The sequence below is a fragment of the Gymnodraco acuticeps genome, unplaced genomic scaffold (genome assembly GCF_902827175.1).
Source record: "Gymnodraco acuticeps unplaced genomic scaffold, fGymAcu1.1, whole genome shotgun sequence".
NCBI lineage: Eukaryota > Metazoa > Chordata > Actinopteri > Perciformes > Bathydraconidae > Gymnodraco > Gymnodraco acuticeps.
Genome location: NW_022992046.1, coordinates 67,609 through 92,957, shown reverse-complemented (window position 1 = coordinate 92,957; position 25,349 = coordinate 67,609). Strand labels below are relative to the sequence as shown.

At 40.4% G+C, this 25,349-nt stretch overlaps 1 protein-coding gene across 1 annotated transcript in view; it reads left to right on the top strand.

The window, feature by feature from the left end:
* The first annotated feature begins 6,975 nt into the window (after nt 1–6,975).
* LOC117536887 (myosin heavy chain, fast skeletal muscle-like) overlaps nt 6,976–25,349 on the top strand; it is a 41,666-nt gene continuing 23,292 nt past the window's right edge. The window contains exons 1-18 of the mRNA XM_034201972.1: nt 6,976–7,179; nt 8,244–8,387; nt 8,474–8,630; nt 9,548–9,575; nt 9,664–9,775; nt 9,853–9,945; nt 10,077–10,140; nt 10,339–10,437; nt 10,525–10,628; nt 11,037–11,175; nt 11,261–11,379; nt 11,493–11,642; nt 11,735–11,905; nt 12,440–12,749; nt 13,557–13,639; nt 13,717–13,804; nt 13,922–14,039; nt 14,125–14,248. Coding sequence (XP_034057863.1) covers nt 6,976–7,179; nt 8,244–8,387; nt 8,474–8,630; nt 9,548–9,575; nt 9,664–9,775; nt 9,853–9,945; nt 10,077–10,140; nt 10,339–10,437; nt 10,525–10,628; nt 11,037–11,175; nt 11,261–11,379; nt 11,493–11,642; nt 11,735–11,905; nt 12,440–12,749; nt 13,557–13,639; nt 13,717–13,804; nt 13,922–14,039; nt 14,125–14,248 — 2,307 coding nt within the window. The remainder of the gene's footprint in view (nt 7,180–8,243; nt 8,388–8,473; nt 8,631–9,547; nt 9,576–9,663; nt 9,776–9,852; nt 9,946–10,076; nt 10,141–10,338; nt 10,438–10,524; nt 10,629–11,036; nt 11,176–11,260; nt 11,380–11,492; nt 11,643–11,734; nt 11,906–12,439; nt 12,750–13,556; nt 13,640–13,716; nt 13,805–13,921; nt 14,040–14,124; nt 14,249–25,349) is intronic.

Sequence of the window (25,349 nt, the reverse complement as noted above, 5' to 3'; positions counted from 1 at the left end):
CCCGGCGATGACCTCGTCCCTGTCAGGTCGCTCATAATGGTGCAGGGTCCACAAAGACTTGGTCGAAGATGAGGTCCATCAAGTTGGCCACGTAGCCTGTGCAATGTTAAAAAAAAAGCACAACAAAAAATGTGGTTTAGATTAGTATATGCATGTAAAAAACTGAAAGTTCTTTCTAATTTTATATTTGTAAATAGTTGTATAATAAATATTTTAAACACTTACGGAATGTGGGGTCAGTCTTTACTGGTTTTGCTCTGCATTCTCCCTTCCTGGCCTTTGGGAACTGCAGTTTATACAGAGGGTTTCCAGGGGATGTAGTGGCTTGTGCACGCTCAGCGTTTTCATTGTAGTGCAGGGCTGCCAGGTACAGTCTTTCATTTCCGCCATGAGAAAAAAAAATGTAAATAATAGCAAAGGATGTACAAATTGTCACTAATTAGTAAGTATGTGAGGTGCTGGCCTGTAAAGAAGAAAACATAGTTGGAACAAAATCATCTCAATTTAGTATTCAGGATGAGAAAATACTATTTGGATAAATATCGTCTGAAATCCCAAAAGATGGGGCTTAAAACTCTCTATTTAGCAAAGCTCTTTGCTTAGCCTTTTCCAATCTGAGTTAGTTTTGAACCGTAACGTGCATGCTGTGTTTCTGACTCAATACAGATGATGTGTTGGAGAGGGGCTGAGCTCAGTAGACTGACTGTAATGAGTGCTAGCCACTAATTAGCCTGTTGCTAGGTAAGGCCTCGTCAACAACAACATACCAACGGGGCTTTAGCTCCGTTTTACTCGTGGTGTGTGTCCCCCCTCGCATACATACACACGGTGTTGTATCCTCACACACCCCCATTTATATTCATGTGCGCAAACAAGTAAACACACAAAAGCTTTTACATATAACGCTGCAAAAAACGGCATGTCTCATTAGCGTAGCGTAGCTTAGCTTACAGATCGATGATATCTGATCGTTCTTACAGACTACAATCACAAAAGCTTTTACATATAACGCTGCAAAAAACGGCACTTACCTACAGAAGATTACGTTTGTTATTATAACTTACTCAATATGATTTTAGAGGACACAAAATACTAATAAATAGGAGAATAAATACTTGTGTTATCGGCTAGGGTGTGGCTTTACAGCCTTCACACAGATGGCCATTACGGCAGTATGTCTGAACATGTTAGCAAATGCCTGATAATTAAAATAAAAGACAAAGCAAAGACTGCGGAGCGTACAATATAAAATGTTACAAAAACATATAAACACCTAACCGATTACTATTTGGGTTTGAGGCGACATTGATACGGCAAAGCTACATGCTACATACTACAAGCTAGAGATAGCTTTATCAGGAAAAACACCGCTAAATAAAAACTTACAGCTTCAAAATTGGATGTGTCCTCACTGGCCTGCTCCCGGATGGTTGGTATTGATCCCGGCAATGCACGTGGCCGTGGCTCATTCCCCTGATAGGTGGAGAGTTGACCAATAAGCAGAGCACGTCTCTTTGTGACGTAGGAAAGTGTTGAAATCTGGATCCGTTTTTTTCAGATCCGTTTCAGCCACTTTTTTAGAGATTTGGCGAAGGAGGAAAATAGAGAGGGTTGTGTTTTCTGACACTTGGTGAGTTCCCTGGAACACCGGGGACACATATTCATGTATAAAAGACGTCCAAAGGTGCATTTTGCATGATAGGTCCCCTTTAAAGGAAGTAAAATAAAGTCTGCCAACTCGCGCGGAGTAAATTGCACAGACAGCAGTTAGTAAGATTGATTTCAGTAGCCACGGTTTTGAAAACTTTTGTCACGTAGTGATCGTCTTCTCAATAGAACATCTTTGATAACGGCGTGGTGTTGTTGCAGGAAGTCCCGACGGAGAATACTTTTGCTGTAGTACAGGGGTGCACATAACTGGTACGCAGGTTATGTGCGTAATCTGAAATGCGTACCGTCACTTGTGTCACAAAGCGCATTTGCGTACCGACGTACTTGTGAAGCTTTTCCAGAAGGCGGTAAGATCACCGGACGACAGAGTCGGTCTCCGTGTGCACAGACAGGGCTGCTGTTAACGTCGGTCTGTACAACGGAATTGTGCCAAAACTACGCCAACGGCTACGGAGGGAGACTCCCCCCCCTTCACTGGAGAGCTGCGCTAAAACAGCTGATCACAACGTTCACACTCTGTGGTCACGAAGTACTCCACTAGCCGCCGCCCCCCCCCCCCCCAACGACTTTCCTGAAGTACTCCCCCGTTGATAGAAATCAACACGTAATGAATTAAGACCCCACGGTTTGATGATTGATAGGTGTGTGGGTTGTCTTTCATTTTGACACGCAGAAAAATGTTATAATAAACATAACTGTATGTTAAATGGATATATCCGCCTTCTTTCATTTATCTTTCCATTCCCACAACAATATGCATAAATAAATGGCATATTTTGGACATAGTTCGAATGGTGATTAATCATGATTAATGAATTTTTAAGCTGTGATTAATCTGATTAAAATTTGTAATCGTTTGACAGCCCTAATATATATACATATATGTTTTGTTTGTCTACCCTCCCTCCCAAATGTAAAGCGTCTTTGGGTTCAAGAAAAGCGCTATAGAAATAAAATGTATTATTATTATATGCAGCTGATGTCATATGCTATGCAACATCATATTATTCCATTAAAAGGGAAGTTGCATTGTGGGGAATATAGGAGCCAGTCTATTTGTTTGTCCTTGACCTGACTGCATACAGTATGTTGTCCTTTGTCGCATTGATTTTTAAATGTGTCTCTTGGGAATGTCACTTATTTTGCAGGTATTCATTTATAAACCTAAGTATTGTAAGTCAAGTCCACTGGTGGCCCTTAGAGATAAGAGATCACCGAAGTCATGTGGGTTTGTTCTCTGGGTAACATGAATATCTGAGCCAAATTTCGTGGCAATCCTCCCAATAGCTTTCAAAACATTTTACCCAAATCCCTAAAAGTGTCAACCATAGGTGCCCTTATAGGAAGAGTCTTATGATCACCAAAGCTGTTAGTATTCATCCTCTGGGGAGCATGAAGGTTTACTGAAAACCCATCCAGTAGTTGTTGAGATATTTCAGTGTGGACCAACCAGACTCTTTGTCACTGACTCTATCTATATAAATATAGACTCGCTAGTCTGAGATGTTAAATCAACATGTGAAAAACTAGGTTTCTTCATCTGCTCTCCATTCTCTCTGTTGTTAAGCCTGGGGTCAGTGAGGACTGAGCAAAGCAAACAGACACAGCTCAACATGCTCCAGGAATAGTGTCTACTCGGCAGATATTTACGCACTGACCCAAACTAAAACCTCATTGTTACCCAGACAAAAACTATGCTCTCTGCATGCCTGTCAATCAGTGTCTCTGAACATTATGGGAAATACATAATACTATTAAATGAATCCTGCCTGCAGTCGGAACCCCGTTTTTTAATCTCCTTGGATATTTAATCCTTAAAATAAAAAAAATACAGTTACAGTGACATATATTTTTTTAATATAACAGTTTTCATTGTAAAAGGCTAAAGAATTATTAAAATGTATCTTAAATAAAAAAAATAGTCCCCATTGGCTTTGTCGCAATGCCTGCAGTTAAAATAGATCGCCAAAAGATGGAGACACCATATTCATGTCGAACATTATTCCATTTGAAACAATTAAAATGTACAAAAATGTTTGTTTGATTTGTTTGATGTTATTGATAAAACATATTGCTCATATGTTATAATACAAACATGGTCACAATCGCTTAACTGGAGAAAAACATATCACTGCATAAACAAGCATGGTTACAAATTCAGATGGTGCTACCACACTGTTGTTTATCACTAAAAACTGAAGCTCTCAGCTGATAATGAAAATCTGCTCATTTACACTGCAGTCTCACTTATTCAACTGTAAATAATCACATTAGCATTGGCTCACAGCTTCAACTGAAAACTGTTAAAAACCTAAATACTAACAGGCCTGTCATTTGAGTATTGTAAACCTTGCGTTTTAGAAATGGACCATGTGAAAATCCACATATTTTCTCTCCTGTCCACTGTGCAGTAATAAGCAGCAGCTGGTATGTTCATGACATTTGTAGAAATCCCTGTGAAGGAAGGTTAGAGTGACTGTGACTTTCAGTAGAGGAGCGTTACGTACAAAAAGCTGAAGGTTACCTCAGAGAGAGGAGTGAGTGCAAAGCGGAGGACTTGAGGAGCTGACAGGTCATTCACACTAAGTGGAGATCAAGGGACAAACAGGTTACCACTTCATCAACATTGCAGGGTGATTCTCTCACAGTGGAGGTTTGTTTTGGTGGCAAGAATATGTAAACCAAGAACATTACAGTGTACAAATGTAACCAAAAAATATTAAATTAAAATACTTAGTATAAGTCTCAAGTCTTTTCAATCCAGTCCCAAGTCCTAACTCTGTGTTTCGAATCCTAAACAAATCATAAGTCACTAATTCTGACCCACACGTTAACCATTCTAAAATTAGTTTTTGGCTTGGTATTGCATTGTTTTTGTTCGCAAATGAAATTGTTTTATGTACCAACTTTACAACTGGCACTTAGCGTTGCAGTTGTTTATGATTCTCTCCTGCAACTTGATTGGATACTGTCTGGTACAACAAAGTGGAAAGTGCTGACTTGACCGTTAACATTATTTGATGAGTCAGGAAGTAAATGAATTCACTGTAATTTACATAAAATACGTTTAATCTTTTGTGCTTGGTGGAACATATCAGGAATTTTCTAGTACAGGGCTTCAAGTCCAAGGAAAGTCTTGAGTCAATGGTGGTAAAGTCCAAGTCAAGTTGCAAGAGGTTTAATATTATTTTTCAAGTCGCTTTCTTGCAAGCTTTATTATGCTTTTGGGAGTCTCCCTTTCCGGTATTGTAATAGGTTTTTGTGCATGTAAATATTTGCAAAGTTTAAAATCACAAAGTTGCCTCCAGAGGGATTTTCTCTACCACTCACTCCCCTCCCTGCCTGTTACTTTCATGCTTTTATTGGCGAGCGCTCCAACACATTTGACGTCATAGGCTAAGAGGCGGGACATCTCTAAGCGGTTGACAATTCACAACAGAGCCGGCCAGCTAACCAATCAGAGCAGGCTGATCAAACCTACTTGATTTTCACCAGTTGGTAAGAAACTTAATTGGCACGCATGAGGTAGTTAATTCAGATTTTAAGCTTTGATTGTATTTCTCCTTGTGATTTCTTGATACAAAACCAACATACACTTTACTGCTGGATATTAAGCTATGATGCTGATATATTTTCATGATAACAACCCGCTGTTCACACTTGCTCCCCCTAATATAATGAGAGCTCAAGTTACAGACGGATTCCATTGCTTATTCTAAATGTGGTAGCAAAGCTGTCGTCATGTGATCCTACACAGGACACCGTTATGTGTTAACTTGTAAACAAAACAGGCAAACCAGACCATTTCCTTCAAGGTGGCTGGCTGCCTCTAACCTTGGCATTGAACACATGGCTTAAGAAATGTTGCAGAAAAATTACTTATGGTTTGAATAATTATAAAAGGAATACAATTCAAAACGCATAAGAAAAAAAGAGCATTTGTAGTAAATGAATGTCACATCAGGATGTAATCTTCTTTATCTTCATCTGGCCTTTGTAATTGGTGGTGTGCCACAGGGTCCCATTCTTGGCCCATTTCTGTTTTCTTTTTACACGTTTTAACATATACACTTCATTAATATATTAGTTATATAATCATTATAATGATGAACAACTTTTTCTTAAATTTCTTTGTTTTGGATACTGAAAACATTTTTAATAGAAATAATGTAAAATAATGTAGACAGTTTTAAGCTATCCTCAAACCTTGATGCATGTTTTTCTTTGTGGCTCTTGTTTTGATGAAAAATAAAGAAATCCTATTTGTAGGAAATATTTAGCTTCAACATTTATTACCCTATTCTTATACATATATTACAGTAAATTGTGTCTTGAGTGATATCAGTGGATCACAGAGAGTCTAAAGATTTAGGATATACAAAATGCAATTTAAGAAAACCACTACTAAAATAGAAAAAAAGGTTCCCTTTTGTTCCATTGACCAACTGGAGCTAGTGATAATAATGAGCAGTGTCTGCTTGTAGAATTATGAGTTGCATGTTATGTCAGAGAAGTGAGGTACTTAACCTTCAGAACTTGATAATGTGTATGATGAATTATCATCCCTAATTAGATAGTAATAACTATTCAATAGATTTCCCCCAAAATAAATAACTGATTTTTGTGGATAAAAGTTCATTCTTCATGAGACATTCCTTAAAAGTTATGTCGACATTGTTCTGACAACTGTCTGCTTTTTGATCCATTTAATCTCAGCAAGGTGCCCTGGAGGTGAATGAGCAGGTGGTGAAGGTCATGATGCATCAGGTCAAATTCTAACGTCTAAGTTACGTCTGGTGTATACCCATAAATAAACACAATGAAACATTTACATCACTAAATCCAAATTTGACATCAAACACATTGATGAAGAAGCTCATCAGTCATTAAAAAGCTAAGTAGTCAGTAAACACATAGACGTTAAGTAGCTAATGACAGTTCTTGACAGTATGAAAGGCATGTAAAAATAGTGCTTGAGGATTATCACCTGCCGCCACAGAAATGTTCCTATTACCACTACAAGATCCTGTGCCATGGGAGCATCCGGTTTTCTTCAGCAGCACATTCGTCTTGATAAAAGGAGACTCAACCTCCCGCTGGTGTTCACTTAGCATCCTGCCATTCACTGACAATTGGTCTATAATTTCCCCCTGTGGCATCTGTCAACATTGTTGGCTCTGATACAACTCTACTGGGTCCTGTTAACCCGGTAAGTAACACATACATTAGATAAATAATTATTTTGGTTTATTTAATTGATTGCAATATCTCATTTTTGCTTTTTTTAAATGTCCAGGTAGCAACATGAGCTCCGATGCTGAGATGGCCCAATTTGGGCCTGCATCCGTCTTTCTCCGCAAACCTGAGAAGGAGAGAATTGAGGCGCAGAACCGCCCGTTTGATGCCAGAACAGCCTGCTTTGTGCCTGAGCTTAAGCAGCTGTACATCAAGGGTGTCATCCAGAACAGAGAAGGTGACCAAGTCACCGTGAAAACTGAAGCTGACGAGGTACATGTCTAACGGAATTAATTCGCAAACATCATTTGAAACTTTACATTTATCATACAGAAATTCTAATTTAAACAGCAGCTGCCTGGAATGTATGTAAAAAACACTTCAGCAAGCTTTAAAACTGGTTAGCGTAGCAAGAAGATTATATGATTTGTGAAAAATATGCCATGTGTGGGAAAATGTTGTAAAGCTAAATAACTAGCAGGATTCAGGAGAACCAATTATATAAAAATAAATTTAAATATAAATGTATACTTTGCTAAATTTCAACACACTTCAGACTATGGGTTTTAACTAATACAATACAAACATCACTTTAAAATGAAGAACACTTGTGGTGATCGGCTGCAATCAAAACCATAAAGCTATTAACCAATAAACAATTGTATTTTCTAGGTCAGAGTAAAACAAGTATAACAGTAAATGCAGGGATTGTTTGACTGGATAAATTGTAATACTACTTGGCACTGATTGGGACAACCCAGACCTAATAATCCTGCTACAGTGGCTTGTTTAAAGGCACATTTTCTGAATACAAGCTATGTGCATTACTTTATGGATTGAGCATGTCCATGCTTTCACAGTATAGAGCACCTACAACAGCATTATGATACAAAATAGACATGTATATCTAATTTTCTCAAATATAGGACCTTTAACAAAAAAATTGAAAGAAGTCAAGCTCCAAACCAGTTGAGGCTGAGACATGGCATATTTTTCACAAATCATATAATCTTCTTGCTACGCTAACCAGTTTTAAAGCGTGCTGAAGTGTTTTTTTACATACATTCCAGGCAGCTGCTGTTTGAATCAGAATTTCTGTATGATAAATGTAAAGTTAGTTATTTAGCTTTACAACATTTTCGCTACATGCCCATTTCCACTTTTGTATGCTGTATATTTGAATGTTTTAAATGGTGTTATGTATCATTCTGTACCATGGTGAACTTTGTAGAAGCCAAAGATACTTTTCTTAATGTGATCTAAAGCTTCTGCAGCAGGAATATCCTCTTTTGTTCAATAAATATAATTCCATATCCTCTTCTCACTTTATTTTCCAGATTGTAACAGTCAAGGAGGAAGATTGCCATGCTATGAATCCCCCAAAGTATGACAAGATGGAGGACATGGCCATGATGACCTACCTCAACGAGCCCTCTGTGCTGTTTAACCTCAAAGATCGTTATGCAGCTTGGATGATTTATGTCAGTAATGAAAGGGACTTTTTCACAATTTTGTATTTGATTCTCTGAACTCTCTTACCTCACACACTGTTTATTTCCACCTGCAGACGTACTCTGGGCTCTTCTGTGTCACTGTAAATCCCTACAAGTGGCTGCCGGTGTACGACCCAAAGGTGGTCTCGGCCTACAGAGGGAAGAAGCGCATGGAGGCCCCGCCACATATTTTCTCTGTCTCTGATAATGCATATCAAAATATGCTTACAGGTAAGAAAGAAGGAGGAAATATTTGAGCCTCTCACAGAATAACAGAGCTTTGAGTCTTTGTTATAACATAATGATGACCTTTAATGTTGAACATAAGAAGCCAGACCCATTTCTACTTTTGGGGAAATTAGGGGAACATAATTTAGACTAAATAGACCACATACACAAGTAACCCCCCATAGTGCAAAAGATCTGAAAAGTGACATATATGTCACATTGGGCATTAATAGTAAAGTAACTCTTATTTATAACTTAAAGGTGGGGTATGTCATTTTGGAGAAACCAGCTCGAGTGCGCTAGAATTTGAAAATACACAACCGGAAAAAATCTGCCACTTCCTTACAGAGCTGCTCTTCCAACACACACGAACGCGCATATGACCAATGAGGGCACGAGATAAGTTTGTGCACAGATGGAAGGCTGACAGGCAGGTAGGCCATCCAGTTACTTTAGCCGAGCCGGCTCAGATGATTGGTCGTGCTTTTTACAGTATTTTTTGTCAAAGCACTTAAGATATTCATTGCTATCGGGATGTTAAGAGCATTCCATGGAATATAACAAAAAGTGTTTCTGAAATAAATTACATACCCCACCTTTAATTAATGACATCTTCAACATGTTGTTATGGGAACACAAAATCACATGACCTGGCCCATGACCCACCAGACTGTTCAGGGTGTGTCACTTAGGGACTTCATAAGATAAAGACAAGGCTAAAGCTGTATAAGGAACTTTCCAGAATATTTAAATGTCATGTAACACCTGCATCACGGTGGGTCCTTATGGGTTAACATAGTGGTACTAAAGATATAATGAAATCCCTCACAGCTGTATAACAGTGTTTATAAAGGATCCCATTGCTCATAATGACAGGGCCTTTAAGTTATTTTGTCACTGACAAGATTTATCATCAACAGATCGTGAGAACCAGTCTGTCCTGATCACGTGAGTCCTGTTGCGTATTAGTCCAAATGTATTTTATAATTTAGTCCATAAAAAATAGACAGGATGATTTTTTGTTCTGTATTCATAGTGGAGAATCTGGTGCAGGGAAGACTGTCAACACCAAGCGTGTCATCCAGTACTTTGCGACCATCGCAGAGGCTGGAGGCGACAAGAAAGAGCACTCATCTAGCAAAATACAGGTAATCCCTCAACAAGATATAAGCATAGAAAATAAAAAATAGAATGGGAATGTGATGAAGGTGGCTGTGTCTTCCAGGGGACGCTAGAAGATCAAATTATTTCAGCGAACCCTTTGCTGGAGGCTTTTGGGAATGCCAAGACTGTGAGGAATGACAACTCCTCACGATTTGTAAGTATCAGCTCTCAACATGGAAGCTTCAAACAAGCGACAGTAGATCCAAGAATAGCCTTCATCTCAAAGCCTTTTTTATGAGCCTTTCACCCGGGCAATTTCACAGAAGAATGTATGATCTTTCATAGGGTAAATTCATCAGAATTCACTTTGGAACCTCAGGAAAACTTGCTTCTGCGGATATTGAAACCTGTAAGTTTGTTTTTCCACTGTAAAAATGTTCATTAAAATGTATAAGTAAAGTTAGGGCTTTTAATTGTGTGTAAAATTATGAGACTAATACCAATACCAAATTGATACCAAGTGTATTTCAAGTTATACTTTATTTGTTTATCTATTCATTTGTTTATTTAGTTTTAAAAGAATAATGTGTTATATCATTCAATATAGATTTGCTAGAGAAGTCAAGAGTGACTTTCCAGTTGACTGAAGAGAGGAGCTACCACATCTTCTATCAGATAATGACTGGCCACAAACCAGAGCTGATAGGTATGCTGAGGACATTATATCTGTATCATATTAAGATACAGTTTGTTGAATAAATTCATGATAATAAGTTTCTGTTTCTATGTTCAGAAATGCTTCTCATCTCAACAAACCCGTATGACTTCCCCATGATCAGTCAGGGACAGATCACTGTGGCCAGCATCGACGACAAAGAAGAGCTGGTGGCTACTGATGTGAGCTATCTCTTGTCTACCACTTTCAGATGGTTACACATTAGAGTGTGGTGATTGGCGATTATCTTTGTGAAATTATGGGGTCTTTTCAAACCAAACCAGATTTGGTGATAATTGAAACAGTGAAAAGAAAGACACTGTCCGTTTTAGGGATTATAAGTTTGTTTATAGTGTTTTTCTGATTAATTAACAAGGCAGTCTTACTGGTGCCATACTCCTGTATTTGCTAGTTCATAAAGTGTATTTATTCAACTCAAATAGGAGCTAATAGAATACAGAAAACTTGCTTAAAATTACGACTTTTATACGCCAGTGCATATAAAAGTCGTCAACACTGTTTCCTGTTCTGACGGTTGCCATTTAGGAAGATAAACACATTTTTTTTCACCCTAATACTCTGTTTAACAGACTGCCACTGATGTGTTGGGCTTCACCCACGATGAGAAATTGTCCATCTACAAGCTGACTGGCGCTGTGCTGCACTATGGGAACATGAAGTTCAAGCAAAAGCAGCGGGAGGAGCAGGCGGAGCCCGACGGCACCGAGGGTAAGACTTCTCAATTTAGTTGTAGTAGTTTATTTGTTCATAAGGAAAACATGCAGGTATTAATACAAAAAATGTGTTGTCTCAGTGGCAGACAAAGTGGCTTTCCTCATGGCTCTGAACTCTGCTGAGCTGTTGAAGGGTCTTTGCAACCCCAGAGTGAAAGTGGGGAATGAATATGTCACCAAAGGCCAGACAGTCCCCCAGGTACTGTGAGAGTTCCAATATACAGGATATAGATAAATAGGTCATTACCAAATTTGCCTAAAAATACACATTTTGTGTTGGCAAAACATTCATCCTCAAAATCTCCTTTGTAGGTCACCAATGCAGTTGGTGCCCTGGCCAAGTCTATCTATGAGAAGATGTTCTTATGGATGGTGATACGCATCAATGAGATGCTTGACACAAAGCAACCAAGGCAGTTCTTCATTGGGGTGTTGGACATCGCTGGATTTGAAATATTTGATGTGAGTTTGGACAATTAGGTTTATTTTGGTCAGTTGATGGTGATGATTCTCAGTTTTATTTTGATATGTCATGTGTTAATACTTGTCTTTAGTACAACAGCATGGAGCAAATCTGCATCAACTTCACCAACGAGAAGCTGCAACAGTTTTTCAACCACCACATGTTTGTGTTGGAACAAGAGGAGTACAAGAAAGAAGGGATTGACTGGGAGTTCATTGACTTTGGTATGGACTTGGCGGCCTGCATTGAGCTCATTGAAAGGGTAAGATTTATATAACACACATTAGTTTATCTATTTATTTATATAGAAAAGTATAAGAATTGTCCTTGAACTGGATCTATGGTTATCTGACTAGTACAAAAGCAAATAGCCATTGTTGTTAATTTGTAATGGTGACAACACACCTCAGTTAGGACATAAGTTTGGTTGCACCTCACTGGGAAAAGTGTGGAACTCATTTTCTACAACCAGAATAGAATCAAAGCATAGAAGAATTAGCAAGCTACAGTAGCTGACTAGCAAGCGATCTGCTAGTTACTAGCTAGCTAGCTACTTCTCCAAAGCCTGTTTATGTTGTTACTTCCAAACCTCACCATAGTTAGTCTGCAGCCATCTGTAGGGGGGGATAGTTTACTGGAGTATGACCACTACAACGGTCACAATGTCAACGGTATACATAGAGATGGCCGCTTTAACCATCCTGCTAAGTTAATTTGAATGGTTATGTCCATTCTACCATACCATTTTCTCCCTTTAGACACCATGATTAATGTATGTCTGTGGTTCCTTCAACAGCCAATGGGCATCTTCTCCATCCTTGAAGAGGAGTGTATGTTCCCCAAGGCATCAGACACTTCTTTTAAGAACAAACTCTACGACCAGCATCTAGGAAAAAACATTGCTTTCCAAAAGCCAAAGGTTGTCAAAGGCAAGCCTGAGGCTCACTTTACTCTGCTGCACTATGCCGGCACCGTGGACTACAACATCACCGGCTGGCTGGAGAAGAACAAAGACCCTCTGAATGAGTCTGTGGTGCAGCTTTACCAGAAGTCATCAATGAAATTGCTGTCTTACTTGTATGCTTCGTTTTCTGCCACTGATGCAGGTACAACATTTGCAGAAAGACAGAAACTTAAGTCTTAATAAAGACGAGCGGGACTCTGAGGTGGCAATTATTTGAACAACACCTCTAACAACCTCTGGGTTTCATACAGGCGCTTTCACATCGGAGTACTTTTACCCATAGGCTACTTTTCCCTTTTAGTTCCAGGGATTTTGCGTTCACACCAAAAAGAGAACTTAGTTCATGAGAACTTTTCCCCCCTTTTCAGTCCCTGCTAGATAGCATGTACTTTCCTGGGGAGAAAAAAGTTCCAATTTCTGATTGGCTGGGCGAATTGCAAACCACGCCCCGTAAAACTCTGAAAAGTTTTGTGAAGCCGCCATTGTATTTGCTGGCATTAGCATTATTAGCATTAGCCCAGCGCACCAACGGAGAGAGACTAACTTATGGCAACACAACAAAAAACATGAGAACGGTGGAGTGATGAGGAGGTGTCGGCATTCTGGCGATTTACTCGGAAGGCTTCAGTAGAAGCTGCTGGGAGTCCCAGCAGCTTCTACTGAAGCCAGTCTCCAACTCCGGGGACTTCCGGCCGGGGACTTCGGGTGGCAGTATATGCCGTGAAGTTGTTTGCGGCCTGCCAGTAAACCCAAAGCAGAAGAAGAAGAAGAAGAAGAAGTGACGTCAGCGGCTTCATTTGCGTAATCCACCCCCAGGGACTTATTCCGGTGTGAACGCGATCTGCTCTTTAGTTTCATGGGGGAACTAAGTGCTGGGAACTAAGTACGGCAAAGTACTTGGTGTGAAAGCGTATGCTTTCAAAATCTTCTGTCTTCTTTGTAGAATCAGGTGGAGATGCTGGCGGCAAAACTGCAAAGAAAGGTGCAAAGAAGAAGGGTGGCTCATTTCAGACGGTGTCTGCTGTTTTCAGGGTACAACATTTATAAAACACTGTTCTGATACAACTTTCTTGTTCGGTTAAGATCTAATGACCATTGATCTACTGTAGGAAAATCTCGGAAAACTCATGACCAACTTGAGGAGCACCCATCCTCACTTTGTGCGTTGCCTGATTCCAAATGAGGTTAAAACACCAGGTACAGATTTTCAAGAAATTGCATATCCACAAATTCCAAGGCTGTTGTTTGGTACACTGAAAAATGAAATCCATGATATTGAGATATGCTCCTAGTGTAATGTCCACTTCATTGTAGGTATCACGGACAATCATCTGGTCATCCACCAGTTGCGCTGTAACGGCGTTCTGGAGGGTATCCGGATCTGCAGGAAGGGATTCCCCAGCAGGATCATTTATGCTGACTTCAAGCAGAGGTCAGCATCGATTTCTACCTGAAAGAAGAACATAAGGAAAACAAATACAGTTTCTGAAATATACATTTTATCCAATTTTGAACAGATACAAAATCCTGAATGCCAGTGCCTTTCCCGAGGGACAGTTCATTGACGGAAAGAAGGCTTCTGAGAAGCTTCTTGGTTCAATTGACGTGGACCACACTCAGTACAGATTTGGGGCTACAAAGGTATGTGTCAGATGCGTCATAAGGTTAACATTAGACAAACAATTTGTGGACTGTAAAAAAATTTTGTCTCCCTTATTTTGGTAACATTTCTCTCAACCACAGCATTTTCTCTTAAAGCTCCCATGTCACGCTTTTCCGGTTATTTCCCGTCCCCTTGTGTGTTATGAAGGTTTTTATGCATGTAAACGGTCTGCAGAGTCAAAAAACCTCAAAGTACACCCTGTAGCGAGTAAAACTCTAATACAGAAAAGACCTGTCTATGCTGCCCCAGAACACCTCGTTGGAGATTTCTCTTTTTCCATTTGTTTCTTCTGGGAACCAAAATGGACCAATCCACGGAGCTCCTCACACACCAGGATCCCTTGGCGTCACTATCAAACGCAGTGGGGGGACCTTTAGCGTACATTTTCAACTAACAGCGAGTCCCATTGACTTGCATAGAGCTCCCTGGTTGGTAATAGACGAGTTGGGATCACGGAGAAATGCTCTCCGCAGACCCATTCTCACAGCGTTTATAAACCTTTTTCTTGCTCAATATCAAGCCACACATACTGTTTTTATCAAATCAAGTTTTATTTATATAGCACATTTATAAACGATTTTTGGTCGAGCCTTAGGGCTGTACATAAAATAAAAATAGCCTACAGTAGAGACACTTTACAGCAAATACAACAGCACAGATTGTTTAGAATATCAGTATGAGAAAAACGACACCCTCTATCCTTAGACCCTCACATCGTACAAGGAAAAACTTCCAGAGAAAACCCACAGTTTAAGGGGGACAAATGAGAGAAACCTCAGGGAGAGCAACAGAGGAGGGATCCCTCTCCCCGGACGGACAGACGTGCAATAGATGCCGTGTGTAAATCGAAGAGATAATACATTTTACAGCATATAGACCGAATGTTAGGAAATGCATGTGTCTGTAATAAGAAGATGAATCCACGAGGATGTCAGCTACAATCCTGTGGAAGCCATCAGGGAAGCAGCATGACGAGACCCAAGGCAGGACCGCAGAGACAGGTTCAGCCACGACCCGAAGTCCACGACTTAATCCAGAACTCAGGATAGAGGATCCAAGACACAGGACTACAGCAAGAGGATCAGCCTCGACTCCGGTTCCCGGCGTAGATATAGATACAAAACAAGTAAAAAGATTTGGCTGGGTTAATCAGAACAAGAGAATACACAGACACAGACAGAGAGGGAAAAGGTCATTGGATAAAAGTTATTCTTGATAACCCTATAGAAACATCTCATGAACTTCCCCACTCAATCTATCAATACCCGAGCAGTTCTATTAGATATAGGATAAGAAACAGAGATAGGGAGCACAACAACCTATCTCTTCGTCAGATGCACTCCCCTGCTTATCTAAGCGACTCTGTACCCCGTTACCCTCTACAAGGCCATAGACCAGCAGAGAGAAAATGGGGGGTGTGTAAGGGTAAGGATTTTTAAGAATAAACCGCAAGGGTCTAAAGCAGTGTTTCTCAAACTTTTTCATACCAAGGACCACTTAACCAATAACAAAACTCTCGCGGACCACCTAACTCCACAAATATCCAAAAACACATCGTTTTTTACAAATCGCCTGAAAATTGTACAAACAAGTGGCAACATGTGTGATGAAGGTGTTTATCTGGGTTATATCATGCAATCAAAAGTGAAACTTAAGCTCGCTCCATTGCGGTGATATTCCCGCGAGAGTGCGGAAAACTTAAATTAATTAATTAATTAAAAATGTGAAATTTTACCAATATACTCACGGACCACTAGGGGGCGCTCACGGACCACCAGTGGTCCGCGGACCACACTTTGAGAAGCACTGGTCTAAAGGGAAAAAAGATGAAATATAAGGTACTATATTTTAAGTAATCCTATCTACTATTTCTATATTTGAATAATGTATAAACTATTTTAAAAATACTTTATGAAATCCTATGTTATGTTATAAATATTAAAATAAAGAACTAAATGAATAAATAAATAAATAACTAAATAAATAAATAAATGAATAAATAGATAATTAAACAAAAGCCAAAGAGAAAAAGTGAGTTTTAAGTGTTGATTTAAAAATTTGAGTTTTTACTTCGGCTGTGAGTTATCAGGTGTGTGTGTGTGTGCTCAGGATGAGTTTTGCGCTGTCTCGCTGTATCGCCGACCTGGAAACCAAACCAGTAAGCCAGCTCACTGAGCAGCGAGCCTCGCAACGTCCCGACCAATCAGAGCACACTGGGCTCACAGGGAGGGGGGGGGGGGGGGGGCAGGAGCTCCAACAAGCCGTTTAGGACAGAGAATGAATACCGGTGAATACACATACTATACAGAGATGCTGTATGAGAAACCAATGTGAGTTTGGAAAATTGCACAATATAAATCTATTTTAGTAGACCTCAACAATGGAATTATGATCAGTAGAAATGGTCATGACCAGAGTTGGGTAATAATATTACTTTTGTCGGTAACGGAGTAGTGTAACGCGCTACTTTTATAATTCAGTAATCACACTACAGTTACTAACATTGCCCCGACACGCGTTATTTCGTTACTTACGAAAATCAGCCATAATCACACTGACAGACAAGAGGGGTTTCCGCCGCAGGTTTATATGTACGTAATCTGCGCGTCCACATCTCCACGTGCAGTGCTGCATAAACATGGCTGAGTCAGCGATAACTTTCGAGGGGTGGAGGTATGCCCATTATTTTGAGTTCGTCCGAAGAATAGACAGGAATGTGACGGTGAGGTGCAAACTGTGTCCAGGCCAGAAGCTGTTATCCACTGCTGCAAACACCACGTCAAACCTCAACAAACACCTGCAAAGAACACATGCTAAGGTAAAGCTAATGCACACGCTATTTGTTGTTTGTTTATATCACGTAGTCTGTTCTTCTTCTCTGTCTTCCGGTTGTTGCCTGTTTCGAATTACTAATACACACTACCGCTGCCTGCTGGTAAGGAGAGTTATTGCCACTCAGGCATGCGCAGTTCGTACGTGCTCGGCGAGTAAAGTAACGAGTAAAGTAAATAGTTACTTTATGTAGAGAGTAACGAAGTAGTGTAATATATTACTTTTTAAAAAAGTAATATGTAATATATTACATTTTCTTAGTAACGACCCCATCTCTGGTCATGACATGGGACCTTTAACCTCTTCTACACCGCACCCCCGATACCGGGGGGAAAAACGCGTCATCTGCAGGAAACAGCGTCTGAGGCAGTGGCGGCGCTAGGGGGTGGCTACTTGGGCTCAAGCCCCGGATGTTTTCTGAAAAGCCCCGGATGTTTCACTTAAAAAAAAATGTAAATTTTTTTTAAAAACGTCTCGGGAGTAATGTGCAGTACCGGAGTCCAACAGAGAGGCAGCCACTGTGGGACGTTAGCCTGCGTACTGCGTATCCTGCCCTGAAGAATAAGTGATCCTTCCTAGTGCCTGATGAGTTTTAAGCTAATAGCCTATACAGTTATGGATATTAGAAAGTTATTGTCATCGAAGCAGGCGCCACAAGCTGCAGCAGCAGCAGTATCAGCAGCTGACAACAATGTCATCACCAGCAGTCAAGAAATGGATGATGTTTCAGGTTAGTTAATCTAATGGTGATATCTGCACTCTGGCTGACTGAGTAAGAAGTGAAAAAGAGTGATGTAACGTTAATGTTATAGCTAGTAAACATGGAGTAACCACACTAAGTATACCTTATATGTTAGTATGTATACAGAACATGACTAAACATTATCCTAAGATGTAACGTTAACCCTTCATACCTCAGTCTAATTTTAAGACACTAAAATAACGTATTCCAATTTGTATTTTCTTTTCGCGCGTGGAATTATACCGGCTCTCGTTTCAGTACACATAACAACAGAACTGACAGGCAACCCTCTGAATCAGACTCCGATTGGCTGTGACTGCATCCACTCAGAGTGTCCGATTCAGAAACGTGACTCTTACACTCTTTACGTCACAAACAAAGATGGTGGATGAGAATAGATCTATAAAACGATAAGCAATGCGCCAGAATCAAGGTGAGACTATCCGCATCCTTTAAAACTCTACGCACATTCGTTTCACCTTAATAAGTAAACGACTATTTGAGTGAGTTAAGGCATTAGTTTGCTTCATTAAAGGGTGTTAATGAGTGTTCTCCAGTGCCTTTTGTCCGCTTTAAGGTGTTATTAAGGTAGGGTTAATGTTGCTCTCAAAGTGCACCAGATTAATGCTTTCAACTTCAATATTTAAAAAAAAATCTTCCCGGGGGACCATGCCCCCGGACCCCCCGAGAGGAGGCGACGACCCCCCTAAAGGATGTTCGGTCCACCCCCGACTTATAAAAAATAGCACTGAGCCTATGAATTAGCCACGAGCAAAACATGCTAACGGGGTGTTGCACAGAAACTCACTCATAACCAGGGGTGCACATAACTTTTTTGCCCTGGTTCTCAAAGGAGCACCTGGAGATGTTGCTTGGTACTCATCCTTAAAATGAAATAAATAAACCGGTCTTTATTTGCCAGACACACGGCACTGAACACACATGCAGAGGTGAACACAGAACACACATGCAGAGGCGAACACAAGACAACATTAGCACGACCAGTAATACAAGCTGTCATCACTACCCTCCTGACTGTTCTCCTCACTGTCTTCCTCTCTGTCAGACATGGTAGCTGATGATCAGTGACGTGCGGTGAGGTTCATGGCTGGTGAGGCACTGACTCTTTCAGTCAGATTTACAAATATTATATTTTGACCTTAATCGAAATGTTCGATTATTTTCAAAAGCTTTTTTAGTCTGATACTTCGATTCATTTTAAACAGACCGTTCAACAAAAGGATACCCAAAATCTAAATATTGGATTGTTCTTTCTTAGTAAGATCCCATGTTCATTACAATTGTGGTCTTACCTTGACTTGAAGATGAAGTCCATGCTCTCCTTCTGGACAACAAGTTACTATTACTTTTTTGTAAAAGTCCTCCTTATCTTCCTCTAGTTTAAAAAGTCTAGTTTGTTGTTTGTCTACCGTCTCTGCGTAGAATAACAGTAGCAACAAGAACCTGTGGGCTCACGTGCGCCCCCTTCAGTGCGGCAGAGGTTATGGCTGCCTCTCCTGGTGCTTTTTTCATTGCCGTTGTATGATGAGACCAGCGAGCCTAAATATCATATATACGTGAAATAAGTTATTTAGAGACTATGGATGGCGAGGATAAATGTAATAAAGGGATCTACAAACATTACATTGGTGACCTACAGTGAGATGGTGCAGGCATGCGCTTAGGGTAGGGCTGTGCAATTAATCGTATTTTAATCGCGATTACGATTATGGCTTGCGACGATTATGAAAACAGCATAATTGACAAAATACGATTATTTTGCTGGGTGCGCTTTCGCCTCTCCCTAAAAGCCCACTCGGCCACGTGGGAGTGACATGTGTTGTGAGTGTTCAGCGAGAGCGAAGATGTCAGAACAAGAGCAGCAACTCGTTAAAAAGAAGGGTAAAACTATTTCCACTATTTGCAAGTACTTTGCCATTACATTTCACATCGCTAAAGATATGTGCACTGTTAGCAACCAGGGCTTTAAGCAACTTGTCAACACGTTGGACAAGCGTTACGCGATGCCGTCTCGGTATTATTTCAGCAGGTCTGCGCTGCCTGCACTATATGACAAATGCCGTGGGGAAGTTGAGAGAGATGTGGCTTCAGCTGACTACTTTGCCACCACAACAGACCTATGGTCTAGCCCAGGGGTGCCCAACCAGTCGATCGCGAGATGTGTCTAAAAATAGAACAACAATATTCTGTTTTATCGTTAATGTCCTGTAACATAATCTTCCTGTGCCAGAATAATGCACTTGAACGCATCAAAGCTTTGTGATTGGCCGGCGTCACATGTGTCGGAGCGTGGCTGAGGGTCTTCAGTACAGGTGGCAATATCGTCACCTGCCTGCGCTCATCTCTGAAACCAGACCATGTAAACAGGCTGTTGTTTCTTGCAAAAAATCTTTAAGAGATGAAATGAGCAGCCCTACCAGCATTTGCCATGGTGGCCTACATTTTTTTAATTTGGTCTTAAATTGTAGTTCAACATTTATTTCCTGTTACTTCTGGACCATGACGGTTGGCCAGCCTGAGTGGAATATGTTGAATATGTTTTACCAAAATGTTGGCTATATGTTAAGGAGTTTTCAGTAGGTTGTGACAGTGCACTGCATCATGTTTGATTTAATTTATTTTGGTCCAATTTATTTTTATTTATCATATTAATAATATATGTTTAGTATGGTTTTGGAAGTGCGCTCCAACATATTTGTTCTTGTTTATTGGTAAAATATTATTTGTTTTAAAGTTCAATAAATGGTCAATGAATAATCGTCAAAATAATCGTGATATCAATTATTGACCCAAATAATCGTGATTATGATTTTTGCCATAATCGCACAGCCCTAGCTTAGGGTCCACTTTCCAGCCAGTTTCTGTGGGGTGACGCATTCTGAGGTGAGGCAGAGCTCATCTGTGCCTCACCTCACCCCACAGTAACTGGCTTGAGCGCGCTCACAAAATAAGTGCCCGCGCTACATTAGTGCCCGCGCTCCAGCCAGTTACTGTGGGCTTACGTGAGGCAGAGCTCGTCCCTGCCTCACTTTCCCCTCCTCATCGCTCTCATATAGGAGTTGTAGCGGAGCTCGGCCAATTTGCTGATTTTGACTGTAAAAAGCGATTGGAATCGTACATAAATCACACTTACAACACAGATCAGTGGAGACATGTTATTATTATTACTATTTAGTTTTTCTTTAGTTGTTTTTCCGTTACATTGGAGTATGACAGGTGAGGCTCTGCCTCCCCTGACTGCACGTCGCTGCTGATGATGTAGGCCTACTTCTTTCTCTCCATGGTTGAGTCTGCGATTAGCTGCTTGCATCCACAAGTCAACAGCTGGGTTTGGGTCAAAAGTCCAGTTTTAAAAGGATATGTTTGGTTACTGTCCTATAGTATACATTGGAATGATGTCAAACCTGTTTCTCCCAATAATTATAAAGGAGTGCAGTGCCTTGAAAATATGTGTTTACATAAATTGTGACCAAACCGTTTGAACTTAGACTAAAGTGAACTATCTAAACACTCAAAGAGTCCTTTACCTCACTGAGCTGTAGTTATCAGTCTCTCGGTCTGACTGGAGAGGACTCTCCCTCCACATTATTGTAGAAACATCTTCTTCTTATATCCGCAGCTAGCACCAGATTCAAATAACAACAGCGCCGGCACCCTCGCTCGCTCACTCCCTCTCTCACTCGCACTTTGGCTGTGAGCTGCGGGCGCCAGATAAGCCAACATCAGGGGCGGACTGGCCATCGGGACGTTCGGGACGAATCCCGATGGGCCGGTACTGAAGTGGGCCGGTCAGACGATGTGGGCCGGCCGGTAACCGGCAGGGCTCGACATTAAATGGCCCGCTGGCCCGGAAGCACTATTTAGACACCCCGGGCCAGCATAACGTAATTTCCACTTGCCCGCTCGGGCCACTAAAAATATTGCTTTAAAAAAATGGTCCTGTGGTATTGGTATTTTGACTAGCAATACTAGCTCGTTCCGTGAGTCGGTTGTCGTTGTTGGGTGAAAAGCAACAGCTGTTTGCTGCGGAGCGCAGCGGGAGCGCGCTCCTTCACTACAGACTATCGCGCCACCTAACCATTCGCCAAATGTTTTTAATACCAGCGGTAACCGGCCAAGCGCCGAGCAAAAAACAATCTAATAAAAGAAAGTCACCGGAGGAATTAAAGGAGAGTGACAGGGAGTATGAGAAGAAGAGGGAGAGAAAGTTTCAGCCAGCTTGATCGATGGAGTTGGCTGCAGTGACGCGTCCTAAAACCCTTTTATAATCTATCGATTAGATTTATGATTCGAAAATTATAAAAGTAGGGTAGACATGTGGAGATTATCCGGCTGAACAAAACGTGCATTTATCAAACAGGTTTGTTTTCCACAGACCTTATTTCCAGCTATTTTCCAAAAACCTTGTCGTGGGAACCAGCAGCTTACTTCCTGGTTTTAGGATGCGTCACTGCACCTCTCAATATGATGCCAATATAAACAAGGTCTTCTGTCGGCTCTGTACATCAATGCCGACCTATGCTGACAAGTAAGTGAAGAGTAGACAATATAAAGGTATTGGCGAAATGTCCCAGCAGTTTAGGATAATGAAGGTTCTAATCAAATCAATTACATAGCCATTACATGTCTAACTCCTAATGACAGGAAGGCAGAAAGTGCATTATACAAATAATAATAGGCTACATTTTTTTAACAATGACCACAATATCATTATTTTAATAAACCAAATATGAACAATTGAGGAAAATGAGGAATAACTGAATGTTGTAGTACAAGTAGTAATGTAGTTAGTGCATTTTCTTCATTATTAGTCGATTTTCTTTTGGACGAATGCTCCGGGCCAGTGGTTACAATGGTGGGGCCAGTGATAATACAAGTCCACCGGCCCGGAGGTAGACATTATTTACCCTTAATGTCTACCGCTAGTAAATTGTCTACCCCCCGTCGACAATTTACTAGCGGTATTTACTTGTGGTACCGCGGTGGGCCGGCGGTACCGAAGTGAGTCGGTCGAGAGTCCCGGGCTGATTTGTAGTCCCAGTCCGCCCCTGGCCAACATCCCCCATTTTCATCACTTACAGCGCCCATCGTACAGGGCAAATGAAACGTGTAACCGGGGTGAAAAGGGTGTTACATTTACTTAATTATGAATGTTGAACATCAAGGCTGAAAATTAGGATGAGCACCAACAGTCAAAAATGTTTTTTTTCCCTCCCAGAACTGCCAGCGCAGCGCCTCCACAGATCTGGCGCCCTAGGCGAAAATCAACGCCAGGCGACGGGCCGGCCCTGAGTTCATATGCAACTCGCAAATATCTTTCTCTCTCTCTTCTCTCTTCTCTCTTTTCTCTTCTCCCTTCTCTCTCCCTCTCTCTCAATGTTGGTACGCAAATGCGCCTTTTTTCAAAAGACCCGGTGCTCTTTTTTTGGCCGAGGTGCGCATGCGCACCTGCGCACCAGTTATGTGCAGCCCTGCTCATAACACCCTTATTACTTATCGTAGCTGCACGTCCAACCCATCGATCTGATCGTGAGATGACACAGAATCGATGGATACATACATTATAATAATAATTTCAATTTAAATAGCGCCTTTCACGAAACCCAAGGACGCTTTACAATGGGAAGTAACAAAAAAAAAAAAAAAAAGAGTAATAATAATCATCCATGATAAGAACTCGCGAAGCATCAGAACATGTGGCGCTAGGTAGCTTGAAACAGCAACATGGCTCACCTTGGTCGTTGTCTGGTCAATAGTGGTTTTCAATGGCATTAAAACGATAAAAACGCTGCTGAAGTTAATCCATAGGTTAATCCAGGGGGGGAATTAATTTAAATTTTCCGCACTCTCGCGGGAATATCTCCGCAATGGAGCGAGTTTACATTTCACTTTCGATTTTCATGGTATAGCCCAGCGCAACACCTTCGTCAAACATGTTGCCACTTGTTTGTACCATTTTCAGGCGATTTGTAATCTGTTCTAGAAAAATTATGTGTTTTTTAGGATTTCAAGAAGCGTATAAAATAAACAATGGATGTTTTTTATGAACATTTATCCATGCTGAAAGTAGATTTAGATGTTAGGAGTGAGATAGAGATTATTATCTAATATATGCATCCAATGAAGCATTGTATGAAGTCTGTTGATGATCAGAGGCTGTTGTTGGGGCTGCATAAACGTTTCTTTATATATTTTTTGTAGGCAGACCATGCATGCCTCAGAGAGTTAAACTTGGGCCTGCGACCATAGTTTTACTGTATTTTATTTTTAAAATCCATAGCGGAGGTTTGTGTCATATGAGGTGTATTTTGCATATCTCTCAGTAGCCAACGATCTGTGAGTCTGTTGGCTCGGACATAAACTCTGTCATAAATGTAGTCTACATTTCATAAGAGGTGTAAAACCTGAGAGCATTTTAAATCGCATTTGAACTAAATGCTTATATAATCTGTAGTTGTATTTGTATTGTTGATTTAATGTGTGAACGAGGCGATATAGAGAAGGTTAAGCTGTCATTATTAGGTTGTTATATACTGTTGGAGTGGTAAGCAGGCCTATTGTTTTTGGATATTTGTGGAGTTAGGTGGTCCGTGAGTGTTTTTTTATTGGTTAAGTGGTCCTTGGTAGGAAAAAGTTTGAGAAACACTGCGCTAGTGGATTGTCAAAGGGGGAGCCTCGTTGCAGGGACATTATACAGATGGATAGTCCGCCCCTGACAAATGTCTATGCACACGTTATTATTAATAATTAAAAAAAATTGATTAAAAAAAATGATAAAAAACATTTATTAATTTTTTTTAATTTTCTATTTTAATTATGTAATCATCTCGCGACCCCCACTTTGGGAACCCCTGGGTTAATCAAATGTGTCTGTGTCCCTTTGAAATGATTTCTGATAATCCATAAGAAATAAACCTGCTTTCCCGTTTCCAGATGTCAGAGAGAGAGATAGGTTCACTCTGATGCAAACCTGCATGCGCAAAGCTCCCACCTTTTTTTTTACCATGTGTGTGTATGGGGAATTCCCCTTCGATTCTATTGGCTCTAACGGTCAAAAAGAGATGTCAATCACCAAAATCGACCAATGGGTTCCAGTGAAACGGTAAAAACGGCCATTTCCACCCAAATCACCTCAGAGGTGGAGTTTTTTTTGATAAACCTCTCTAAAAAGGTCAAATGTCACTTGTTTTGCATCAATCTTGATACAGGGTTCTTATTATATGTTGTACTTTGGATTCCTAAAGCTTTTAGTCTACCAAGGGTAGTTTTCACTATAAAAAAAAGAATTTTTGGACGGACACTATAATTTACAGTTTTTTACTATGTTCAATCATAATTTTCTTTAAAATAAAAAACATCTATATTGATTCTGACTTTTCTACATCCAACTCACATGTTTATCATTACTTTGAGAAAAAAGATTATTAATTTAACCCTTTTAGAAGGGAAGATATGGTCATTTGTTCTGGGAATGTCATTTTCGA